This window comes from Grammomys surdaster, unplaced genomic scaffold (genome assembly GCF_004785775.1).
Source record: "Grammomys surdaster isolate TR1022 unplaced genomic scaffold, NIH_TR_1.0 125877, whole genome shotgun sequence".
Classification (NCBI taxonomy): domain Eukaryota; kingdom Metazoa; phylum Chordata; class Mammalia; order Rodentia; family Muridae; genus Grammomys; species Grammomys surdaster.
Window position 1 is genome coordinate 178978 of NW_021620702.1, and position 13204 is coordinate 192181.

At 42.9% G+C, this 13204-nt stretch overlaps 1 protein-coding gene across 1 annotated transcript in view; it reads right to left on the reverse strand.

Moving 5' to 3' along the window:
* Window positions 1–12193, reverse strand: part of Nemp1 (nuclear envelope integral membrane protein 1) — a 16260-nt gene extending 4067 nt beyond the window's left edge. Inside the window, exons 1-4 of the mRNA XM_028752120.1 lie at window positions 12040–12193; window positions 2677–2798; window positions 1577–1796; window positions 316–388 (exon numbers count right to left, since the gene is read on the reverse strand). Coding sequence (XP_028607953.1) covers window positions 316–388; window positions 1577–1796; window positions 2677–2798; window positions 12040–12166 — 542 coding nt within the window. The 5' untranslated portion in view covers window positions 12167–12193. The remainder of the gene's footprint in view (window positions 1–315; window positions 389–1576; window positions 1797–2676; window positions 2799–12039) is intronic.
* Window positions 12194–13204: the final 1011 nt, after the last annotated feature.

Sequence of the window (13204 nt, forward strand, 5' to 3'; positions counted from 1 at the left end):
CACTCCAGCTGCATACCTTACAGAGCTCGACACCACACTCCAGCTGCTCACCTTTCACTCAGGACCTTAACGATCATTTTTTACCTTCACTCAATATTTATTTATCTATGTATTTTAAAAAAAAAATTCATTCAAAAATATACCAAGATAAAAAAGTGGCTGTGCATGCGCACAAACATACACACACCAAAAAACAACAGACAAAGGACAATTACAAAAACCACATCGAGTCCATTTTATGTCGGCCAACTACTCCTGGGCATGAGCGTGCACTTATAATTCCTGTAAGAAGAGTTTTGTCAAGTCCGCACCTACCTGCTCAGTAAGTCTCCACAAAAAAACAGTGTCAGTCCAAGGAAGAAAACAAGGAAGAGTTTGGGGTCAAATCCTGAAACAAATAAAACATTTGCTTAATAGAAGAATCCATTAAAGGTATTATAGAAGATGACACTGTCATTACAGCCCAACTAAACGGCAGCGTAGGTACGCCACACAAATCCTGGTGCCCTCAAAGAAAACATAATTACCTTTCTGTCTAGCCTGGACTTTCCTGAAGATTTTATCCCTATTTTGGCTTCCTCTGCTAAGGATTTAGCTAAACTGGCTACACACTATGCCGTCATCACTTCACGCTGTTGCTCAGAAGAGGTCCCTGCCATTTGTTTCAGAGCTTTACGTCATTTTCAGGCAGGGACCTGAGACATGGGCTCGTGTCCTCTACCTACCATTTTACTTGCTCAACCACACCTCGCACTTTGCTTCACTATACAGCACTGTGCTGAAAAAGTCAACCTGCTAAACATATCCTACTCAGGACCTGGAGGCCCAAGCAGACCCCTGGCCACCCCATGGTGGAACGCCAGAGTATCCCATGGCTTTCACATTCAAAATCTGAGTGCAAAGAAGGCCTAGAAATGGACAGGAAGTGGGGGATTAGTAAATACAGAAGAAACACCCAAGGACAGTCCAACCTCCATAACCAGCTGTAGCACCACTTACTGGAAGGGCACAATCTCTCTGTAGTAAAGCCTACAGGCATGAGCCCTGAATATAGCCAAGGGAAAACCAAGTCAGGATGTAATGGAATCCACCTCCTCTAACACTTTCTCAGATGCCCACAGAGAAGAAAAAAACTTCCCCCAGATCCAGTAAATAAGCCTTATAGTGATCTTAATCTTTAATTATGATTCTATAACCACTATTTTATGAATTACTAATTTTATACTGTTTAGCTTTCCTGTCTTCAAATATAGTCCTGCATAGAGTAGTACAAGTACCTTTGTCAAGAGGTCTCCAGGAAACATGATTATACTGTCTGACTGACTCCAGGTATCAACTCAGGACCTGCCTGGTTCTAGGCACTGAGTTACTAAAGGAGATTCTTCATTCTAGGCCTAAAGACTCTTATGTGGAGTGGAGTCCTCACAATCTGTTGAGGGCCATGATACAGTCAAGATTGTAATCACAAAGAAAATGGAACTGTCCCAGGCAGACTCTCTGTCTTACTTATTATACCCTCTGAAGCTCTGTCCCCTCTCACTACAGAATCCACCAGAGAAATAGAGGTGAGACTTACTCCGGGTCACAGTGACACTGTACTTGGTGTCCTTCTCTATAATCTCAACCTTGAGGCAGGTTTTTGTGCTGTACAGACCCACGTTAACATAAGTGTCATTCAATTTCTCTTTTAAAAAAGAAGAAAACAAGTTCCAGATACTAAACTGCTCCAGTTCCTTCAGCTTCTCCTCATTGTCCACCTGGGTAACTCGGACCAATTTGGAACTATTTACCCGAACCTGTAACACAAATGACATTAGGATAAAAAAGTAGGAAATTTTCATAAACATAATTTAAAAAAAAAAAACCTTAGACAGCTAATGACCAATGTGCCATTTCACACAAAGCGTAGCAGAAATGTACAGATGCAGCAAAACATAATTTGGCTAATGACACTGGCATTTGGCAAATGATAGAGGCAGCTGCCAGTTTCTTGTTATCATGGTCTGAATCTACTATTAGGCCAGAAAATGGGGGAGAGGAAAGTTCCCAAGCAGAAAGAGTTATCAATACAGCTATTTATGAGATCATACAAAGCAAGGATCAGGAATATTAAGAAAATTGTCAGTCATAAACAGCCCCAGAAAACTTAAAATGTTTCCCATAATGACAGGCTGAGAGTTCAATGCACTGTCACAAATCACTGATTATGGATAAATGTTGGTTATAATGTGCCCCAGATACAGTATAAATTATGTATCAGAAAATAAAAGAAAAAAAAAAAACCACAAGCCCAGCTCTCATGTTGTTCATGTGAACAGCAAACACCCTTATCAGTGTCTGTATTTACAGCAGCATCTTCAAAAGGCTAACCCTGTTCAATCACTATCACAGCCAGAGTCTCTTGCTTGCTGGGTGACTTAACTGTGTTATGAAATAAAAAAGCCCCAAGTCATTCTACCACGAAGAAACTTCTCACACAGAATCAAAATAGAATGGGAACCTCAGGACAAGAGTTCAGATAGGCACACCAGAGTCTAGCCAAAGTAAGCACAAGACATTTCAAAAGAGGCATCAGTGTGCAGACTCCAAAGGGAAGAAGCCAACACAAGGCAGAGGAAGAACATTTACCTCAGGGTCATAGCGCTCTAAGCTGAGATGCCTGGGGCATCTAATTACCTGTATCCGTGTCCATATATCATGCCACTTTGGGATAAGCATATTTTTATAACAGAATTGTTGACTGGAATTCATATCAACTTGAGATTCCTGAAGCATGACCACATTTACATCAATTCCAGCTTTAGGCAAAAAGGGAAACAAGGATTAAGTATAACAGAACAGAACAAGTCCTAACTATAACTCCTTTTATTTAAAGAATTACACTGACCACTCTGTCAAATGTATGCTTAAAATATGAACCAGACCAAAGAACAAAAAACAAACAAAACAAACAAAACACTGAGAGTACAATAAGGCAGTTGTATCTCTCATTTGCATGTGTGCACACACTTGCTCACGTGTGCTTGTTTAGGACTAACCGTAAGATATCAAACATGCTAAACATATGCTCTATCACTGGGTTGCAAGCACAACCTTTTACTATTACCAATAGTCAACATTGCATTAACACAGAGTAGATAAATAAATAAAGCTACTTCTTAGGGGCTGGCTCAGCTGTTAAGAGCACCGACTGCTCTTCCAGAGGTCCTGAGTTCAATTCCCAGCAACCACATGGTGGCTCACAACCATCTGTAATGGGATCAAATGCTGCCTTCTGGTGTGTGTGAAGAGAGCAACAGTGTACTCACATACATAAAATAAAAATAAATAAATCTTTTTTAAAAAAAATTTACGAGAAATCACTCTCCTGTACCTTCCACCTAACCTACCTTCTTTGACATGAACATTTAAATAACATTTTTCTTTGTGGTATTAGAGATTAAACCCAAAACTTCTATTTCTTCATTGAATTTCTGTATCATGCAGAGATTTTTACACTTGTTTTTTGTTGGGGTGAGGGAAGTGTGGGTGTGAACCGTGACTCTCCTTCCATCATGCTGTCCCCAGGTGTCTACCTCTGAGCGTCAGGCGACAGCAGGTACCTGTACCATCTAAGCCATCTCCAAAGCCCTATGCAGAACACTTATCAAATAAGAGTAAGTACAAATTTAATTATCAGTGTGGTTTTTAGTGTAAGGTAGATAGATTTAAATAAGAAAGAAATCCTTAGTCCTGAGGCAGGCAAGGTGGCACACGCTTTATATCCCAGCACTCGGAAGAAGCAGGCTGATCTTTCTGAGTTTGAGGCCAGCCTGGTCTATAGAGTGAGTTTCAGGACAGCCAGACACAGAGAAACTGTCTCAAACAAACCCAAGCCACACCTGCAAGCACTAATGTCCATCTATGTTTAGTTTACTTTGTTGGGGGCCAAAGGACAACTTTCAGGAGCCAGTTCTATTCGTACACCGTACCATCTTAGGTACTTGATTCAGCTTGTCAGATTGGATAGGCAAGCACCTTTACCCACTGAGTCATCCTGACATTTAAAAATCACTTTAAAGTGAAACTAAGACCCTTTTGTTGTTGTTTTGTTGTTGGGTTTTGGTTTTTTGTTTGGTTTTTTTTTGTGATGAGGCCCCAACCTAGGGCTTTCATTGTACATGCTAGGCAAGCACTCTATCACTGAGAGACATCCCCATCACAAGACTGACTTTAAAGTTATATTTAACTGTAAGCATAAGTCTGAGCAAAACATAGAAGACATGGGTATAACTCTCCATGGCCTTGGATTAGACAACGGTTTCTTAGGTAGGATCCTAAAATATTCAGAAGTCATGAAGAAATCCCTAAAGCAAACTTCAGGAAATGTAAAACCACTGCTTCCTACCAGCTCCAGAACAAAGGGAAGAAAAGAGATGGCATGGGAGAAGGGGCTGAGTCAGTAAAGCAAGCACTTCTTGCCTTGCAAGCTCAAGGAACTGAGTTATGAGTTAGATCCTAGAACTCATGAAAAAATGTCAGTGCCGTGCATCTCAGGGGAGAGAGACAACAGGAGGTTCCCAGAGGCTCCCTAGCCAGCCACTTCAGCCTAACTGATGAGCTCAGCCAATGAGAGAGCCCGACTCAAGGAGAGGGACAATGTTCCTAAGGATGATACTTGAGATTGTCCTCTATCCTCCACATAGACTCACACACATACAAGTACCCACACATACATTTGTGCCCACACCCACACCCACACACACGTATACATGTATAAAACTTACAGAGAGAGACCAATGCTTCTGTAATACAAAGAACACAAAGAACATAAACTACCTCAGGAAACAGGAGGAACCATTTTCCAATCACATACTGAACAATAAAAATAGCTGGAATACATAAACAACTATGACAACAATCACCCTTTCGTTTCCTCCCCTGACCCTTTTTGAACCAGTCTCACTACACTGGCCCCATACTTGCTATACAGCTGAAGATAACCTTGAATCCCAGAACCTTCTGCCTCTGTGTCCCAGGGATTACAACTATATGCCATCATACCCAGGCCCAGCCCAGCTCTTTTAACAAACAAAAGATGTGAATAGATATTTCTCCAAAGAAAATACATACATAAATATACATGACAACAGGGCTCAAATCATTACAGAAATAGAAACTGAAACCACAATAAAACACTACTTCACATCTCCTAGAATGGCCACAACCAAACAAATGCTTGGAGCTGGGCATGGTGGCTCATGCTGTTAATCATAGCACAGCACATAGAGGGTAGAAAGTAGATTCCTGTGAGCTAGAGGCCAGACTGTACTACATAGCCAGTCTCAAGCCAGCCAGGGCTACAGAGTGAGTCCCTAACAAAAAAAAAGCTTAGGGCCAGAGACAAGAGTGATTGCTGACTGGTGTGGTGAGCTGCACTGCATCTTCAGGACCCAAATGATGGAAGGTGAGACCTAACTGCAAACTGTCTTCTCCATAGACACTGCGGCACACACACACACACACACACAGAAAGTAAATTTTAAATTTTTTTTTTTTTTTTTAAGAAATTCAGTAATGGGGCTGGAGAGATGACTCAGCAGTCAAAAAGCACTGACTGCTCTTCCAGAGGTCCTGAGTTTAATTCCAGCAACCACATGGTGGCTCACAACCATCTGTAATGGGATCAAATGCTGCCTTCTGGTGTGTGTGAAGAGAGCAACAGTGTACTCATACATAAAATAAATACATAAATCTTAAAAAAAAAGAAAAAAAAATAAAGAAATTAATTCAGTAATAAATGTTAGTTGAGAATATGGAGAAATTAGGAAGCCCTCCCCCATCAAGTACTACTGGCAGGAATGTAAAATGATACAACTGGGTTTTTTTTGGAAAATATTATAGTTTAATAATCCCTTGTACAATTCCAGACAATTGAGAATATGTTCACACAAAACTGTGCACATGAGTGTGTATAAAAATCTGTCGTAGTTTCCTACACAACCACCAAAGAATCAAAAGCCCCAGTGCCTCTCGGCTAACGACAATGGACTACACTCAGCTCAAAGAAAAGTATCAGAGCTGGAGAGACGGCTGGCTGCTGCTGTTAGAGGACCCGGGTTGAAGTCCCAGCACCCACATGTCAGCTCACAGCCATCTAACTCCAGCCACAGGGAATTAAGGGCCTCTCCTGGCATCTCTGGGCACTTGGCACGCACAGGGTGCCCCGACACATGGAAACAGAATGTCCATATGAATATAATGCAGTACAAAGTTTTTAAATTAAAAAATGAAATATTGACACATGCTATGAAATGATGTACCTTAAAAATGTTACATTTTGTAAAAGAAGCCACACAAAAGAAAAAAAGGCCACAAAAAGAAAATGACAAATCAATTTATATAAAATGTCTGGAAGGAGTGAATGTCATGACAAGAGATGCACTGAGCGGCTGCCTGGGACGGGATGGAGAGAAGACAGGAACTGGAGACTGACAACCACAATGATGGTGCAACACTGTGAAAATACAAAAATCCACCGAATAGCATTTATAAATTAATCTCAATTTTAGAAAAGCATGTCTCACATGTGACATCAAAAGGGGAAGGCTGCGGTACACGCACAACGCAAAGGAGCAGGGATTGGGGGAGGAGATCAAACAACAACAACAACTCTAATTCAAGAATGCACAGTGAGACCTAACCCTGTGGGCTAACAAGAACACCTAAAGTCAGATTAGGGTGCCTGTTTCTCTTTACGGGGTTCAATCTTATAATAATCTAAATTTCCTCCAAAAACTCCTTCTAAAAGAAAAAAATGTTTTTTTAAATTCCTGTTGAGTGGCTGGCGAGATGACTCGGCATTAAGATTGCTTACTGCTGCCGGGAGTTGGTGGTGCACGCCTTTAATCCCAGCACTTGGGAGGCAGAGGCAGGCGGATTTCTGAGTTCGAGGCCAGCCTGGTCTACAGAGTGAGTTCCAGGACAGCCAGGGCTATACAGAGAAACCTTGTCTCGAAAAACCAAAAAAAAAAAAAAAAGATTGCTTACTGCTCCTCCAGAAGATTTGAGTTCCGTTCCCAGCATCCTGTGGGACAGCTCACAACCACTCGTGTATACTCGTAAATAGAAAAAATACTTACTCATAAATACCGATCAAGGCATTGCTTCCTTTGGAAGACAAAGTGCAGGCTAGAGAAGATGGCTAAGGCAGTAAAGTGCTTTCCATGCAAGCATGAAGACCAGAGCTCAATCCCCAGAACCCATATCAGAAACCAGCCACGGTGCTCTACAACTACAACCCCAAGCCTGTGGAGGCAAAGACAGGAGCATCCCTGGGACTCACTGACTAGCCAGTCCAGACACTTTGGTGAGCGCCATGTTTAGTGAGAAATTTGTCTCAAAAAATAAGGTATAGTGAGATTTAAAACACTTGACATCAGTCTCTGGCCTGTACATACACATGCACACACACACCACACCACACACACCATTTATGTTGAGCATGGTGGTGCACGGTTATCATCCCAGCTCTTGAGAAACAAAGAAAGGTTGTCAAAGTAAGTCCTAAGGCAACCTACATTACACAGTGACTTTGAAACCAGCTTAAGCTATACAGCAAATCCTACCTTATAAAATAAAAACAGATGGAGTAAGTTCATGTAAAACTTGAAAATATTTTATTTACAACCCATGGAGGACAGATGGCATGGTAACTGACATTCGTCTATAATTCCAGCACACAGGAAGCAGGGGCAGGAACCACTGAAAAGCTGTATTCTTCCTTCCAATAAAGTGAAAGTTCAAAACTAATTTTTTTTAAAAAATGTACATTTTTGAAGAAATAACTCTACTATTAACATTCTTTAAAATCTAGTTTTCTGAGTCGGGCAGTGGTGGCACATGCCTTTAATCTTAGCACTCAGGAGGCAGAGGCAGGCAGATCTCTTTAAGTTCAAGGCCAGCCTGGTCTACAGAGCTAGTTCCAGCACAGCTAGGATGATACCAGAAAAAAACAGTCTCAAAAAACTCAAACATCAAAATAACCTAGTTTTCTTTTCCTTAATTCAAAATTTTAAACAAACTTTTTTCAGATAGTAACCTCCAACAGAAACCAGTACCTTGGCTAGCCACATATGCTTGGCAGTGCATTAATGCAAAACATACTGCCATATCAGCCTGAGGAGAAGGATTTGTGAAAACAACCAGGACTCTAGATTTGTCTATCTGTGTATCAGTGTGTGCATACTCTAGCCTTCAGAGGATCTGGATTGTGAGCCACCTGATGTAGGTGCTAGGAATCAAAACTCAGGTCCTCTCCAGGAGCAATGCACACTCAAGCCCACACCCTTCAGCCCCTTCTAACTCTTAAATACCCTCAATTCATTTCTGTCAAGAGTAATGCAGTCACTCAGAACCTCATTGACAACTGCCATCTTGCTAAGCTTACACTGAATGCTTATGTGTCCCTGCAAGCACGTGTCACTGCACTCCTGTGCAGACAGGCACAAAGGCGCCACAGCATGTGTGGGGAAGTCAGACAACTGGTAGGCGTTCTCTCCTACCATGTAAATCCTGGGGATCAATCTCAGGTTCTCAGGCTTGGCATCAGGCACTTGATCCCTCCTCCCTGAGCTATCTGGCTAGTCCCCAAACTGCCATCTTTCCAGGCTCCAATAGATAGTTCCAAATGTATGATCATGGAGATGGCCCTAGTTACACTCAGTGAGTCATGAGTTTAAACAAAAAGATATGAATGGGGAAGGGACCAGCAGGGACCAGCAGGGACCGGGCAGGGCTGGGGGCCTGGGTAATGGTAATCACTATATACACACTGGGACAAATAACTATTTAAAAAGTAAAATCCATCCAGATGCTCACCTCACACTAAACACAAATACAAATTATAAATAACAAATAGAGAGGCAGGACCACCTAGTAAGACTCTGTTTTCCAAAAAAGTCTAGAATTGTAGTTCAGTGGTAGAGCACTAGCACTGCATGTTTGAGGCCCTAGGTTCAATTTTCAGTTCAGCTAATAATTAGTAAAATAAAAATGTATTTAAAACATATCCTTCAAAAAAAATCAATTCAACTTTACAGATTTCTCTTTATCTTATTATCATTAGTGTGTGTGTGTGTGTGTGTGTGTGTCTGTGTCTGTGTATGTATGTATGTATGTACATACGATATGTGTTCATGTGTTTGCCCACCCTGGCAACTTTGGGGAGTCAGTTATCTCCAATTATAGATTTTATGACTCCAACTCAGGTCACCAGAATCGTGCAGGAAGTCTTGTTTACCCACAGAACCATCTGACTGGCCTGGAAATCTCCTTAAGTATAAATCCAAATAATGAAACCAAATGAGCACATATAAAATATAAAAGGGGGCGGGGGCGAGAGACACTGCTCAGTGGTTAGGAGCACTTGAGGCTCTTACAAAACAATCCAGGTTCATTCCCAGCACCATCTACCCATCTGTAACTTCAGTTCCAAGGATCTGACACCCTCTGCTAACTGTTGTAGGTACCAAGCGCACATACCTACACACAGGCAAAACACACACAAAATAAAGTCAATAAAAAGATTTACAGAGGGGAGGAATATGCTCTAAATTTTATTTTGAAATTATATAAACGTCCTCATAAATGACAATTATAGCACTGGGGATGCACTGGGTAGAGCTCATGCCTGGTGAGGGTCATGTCCTAGATTTCATTTCTAGCACTGCAAAAAATATATATATATTTGTAGTTAGGTATGGTGGCATATGCATGTAAATGCTTATAATCCCAGCACATGGGGGGTATAGACAAGAGGATCAAGAATTAAAAGTCATTCTCTGACACAAAGGGCCAACATGGGCTACAAAAGCCTGGCTCAAAAAATTAAATCATACAGTAGGCCATGAACAAAGGACATACACACCTCAAAATTTAAAGCTGGGGCTGAGGTGTTGGCTCCAGTATGTAAAGTATCTGCTTTGCAAACACCAGGGCCTGAGTTCAGAAGCTGAGCACTCACATAAAAGCCAGTGTTGGTCACCTATAACTCCAATGCTGGGGGCAGAGACAGGATCCAGGGAGATTGCAGCCAGCAGTCTATCCAAATCGCTAAGTTCTAGGCCCACTGGGGGAGCCTGTCTCAAAAATAGGGTCGATAAGAATTGAAACAGACATCAGGTATCAGTCTTTGGCCTATACTTGCATACATGTGCCCATGACCCCTCCTGAATATGCTCATACACACATACATACATACATACATACATACATACATACATACATACACACACACACATACACACTCTAAACTGCAAGGGGTTTGCCTACTTCTTTGTACTAATACTTGCTAAACAGTCTAAAACTTCTGGTGACAAGTTGCCAATCTTTGAATAAAATTCTGCTCTACTCTCTGAGAACCTGGCTTTTAGAGTGTCACAAGATTGCTCTTGACAGCTGACACATAGAACCAGTCAGCATTCTGGAGGATGAGGCAGGAGGTTCATGAGCTACAGGTCAGCAAGAGTTACACAGTGAGTTCCAAAGCAGACTGAGCAAAATGGTAAGACCCGGTCTCGATAAAAAAAAAAAAGGAAGGGAAACAAGCAGAAAAGTGTGCTTCCGCTTACCTTTTTTTTTTTTAACTTATTTTATTATTTGCTTGTTTGTTTGTTTCTGGGTCTATGTGCCTCCAGTTGTCCTGGAACTGTTTACGTAGGTAGACCAGGCTGTCCTCCAACTGGAGAGATGTCCTCCAACTCCCTTGGCCTCCCAAGCACTGAGAGTAAAGTCATGTGCCACTATGACTGGCTTTTTGGCCTTTTGCTCTATGTTTCAATCCCTAGTACCCTGTAAAAGAAATCTCAAAGAAGAGAACTTCTGATTGTGCCTAATATTTTCTTATTTCTTCAAAAACCTGAGGCCTCATTTTAAAAGTCTATTCAGGTAAGTCCTTCCAAATCCTGTTCTGGGCTTTTAGGCCCTGCATCTGGAAAAGAATTTTTCCTGGACATATACGCTCTTCCCAAAAGGAAGTTCTCAGCCCCTTTTCAACAATATGTCTGTGGGTGTTGAGCTATCTTAAAGCCACAAGTGAGAGCAAGTGACAGGCAGGCAGGAACGGAAGGGGGCAGTATGAGCGTGCAAGTGTGCTTATAAGCTCTGGCTGTCTTTATTCTCTGGAGTTGCTACTCCCTCCAGTGGAAGTTTCCAAACATCACTTATTTTCCTGTCCACTATTTAACAAGGAGGAGGGAAAAAAAAAAACTATTTCTTGTAATTTTTTATTTTTTTTCTGGGTGGGGACACAAAATAAGTTTCTCACGCAGTCCGGAGTTGACTTGCCAGCATGCTGGAGGTACAAAATGAATGTGCTTAAAAGAATGAATGAACTTAGGAACGATGTCCTGCTCAAAACTGATGGCCTCTCTATCTTTTCTGGGCAACTGGACTATAATGATGCCAGGTGTCGTTCTCCAGGGCCGTTTAGGAGGAGGGTCTTAACAAGAGGGCGGTGGTAACACACGCCTTTAATCCCAGCACTCAGGAGGCAGAGGCAGGTGGATCTCTTAATTCGGAGGCCGAGCCTGGTCTTCAGAGTGAGTTCCACAACAGTCAGGGCTACACAGAGAAACCTTGTCTTGGAAAAACATTCAGGTGAACTCTATTCCACTGTATGGAGATAGACCTGCTCCTGATGTGTTTTTAGTAAACTGAATGAGTGGGGCGTTTACTTTCTCATGACATATTTCAGGGCGAGACCCAGAAATCCGTTTTAACCCAGAAATTCAAGGGACCCAGCAGCACCACGCAGACCCTAAATGGTTTCTCCCGAGCCCAGGCCTCCCTTCCTGGGGAAAGTTCAGGCCTCCGCCTGACCCGGGCTCTCCAGAGGGCAGCCCCGAAGCCGTCAGTGCGGACCGTCACTGACCCCTGGAGTGTCTCCCTCGGGGCCCCGCCCTGCTCCGAGTAACGGGCCGCACTCTCCGGATGAACCCACTTTTTCCAAATGTAACGCCCTCGCGCCAGGCCCCTGGACAGCCGCTGCCCCACTGGTACCTGAGCCGCAGACTAGGCAGCCGGCGACGACCAAGAGCAGCCACGCGGCACCGCCGCCCCCGGCCCTCCAGCACCGAGGCCGGGGACCAACCGCCGACCACACCACCACTTTGATTCCTCCCGCCATGGTTGCCTCACACCGCCTCCTCCTCGCGTGCCCCTCCTCAGCAACTGTCTCCGAATAGGCAGCGCCAACAGCCAATCAGCTGTGAGACCCGCCCCCACACCCGAGGAGCAGGCGGGGCCTCGCGCGCCCTGCCCTCCCGCGCCCCTAGGAGCCACACCTCCTAACAACGCCAACCCTGGCAGTGAAGACAGGAAGAGCCCGCCCTTTACCCAACCTGCTTCCGTCCGCGGTTTATTTACAAGTGAGATTGATAGAAAGCTTACCCAATAGGAAATCAGAATGGGCGAGGCCTCCTGGACTGAGTGTTTCCATCCAAACGTCGAGTTTCTTCTAGTTTTTCTTTCCTTTCTTCCTCCGTCTTTTTATTACATGCAAGCCAGTGGCAACTCTTTCTTCACGAATAAGGTTCTCCCGTAACCGTTTTTAAAGGTAAAATGATTGACAACCTGTCTCCAAAGTTCTGAAAGATTTCAGCGTAAGTTCAGGAATATTGTGCGTTATCAAGGTATTGACATAAACAACGTTTGAAAATATAGACATTGAGCTGAGATTGTACCTCATTGGTAGAGCACGTTAAGTATGTGTGAGGCTCTGACTTCGATCCCCAGCACTACAAAACAAACAGAAAACACCAAAAAAAAAAGTATTAATTTGGTTTTAGTTTCCTTTTTTTGACTGGAGAAGTAGCCGAAGTATGCACAAGGCCCCAGGTTCCAATCACCAACGTCACAGAAATAATGCACGAGTCACGAGCATTTTTGGTTTTGAAAGGAAACAAGTGATAATTAAGACAAGAGTTTATCGTCTCCATTTGAAAAGAAACCAAGGCTAAGAGAGACAAAGGAAACACAAAAGGGGTTCTGAGTTCAAATCTAAGTTCTTTCTGTGGCTTAGGTGCTTCCCAGCACATGACATAACATTTGCGGTCCAGGCACTGTGTGCATAGCACTTGCAGAAGTTGAAGCACCTAGAAAAAGAGGATCTGAAGATGGGCAAGGGAGAGGTGACTTGTGTTTGTAATCCCATCCCTCGGGAAGC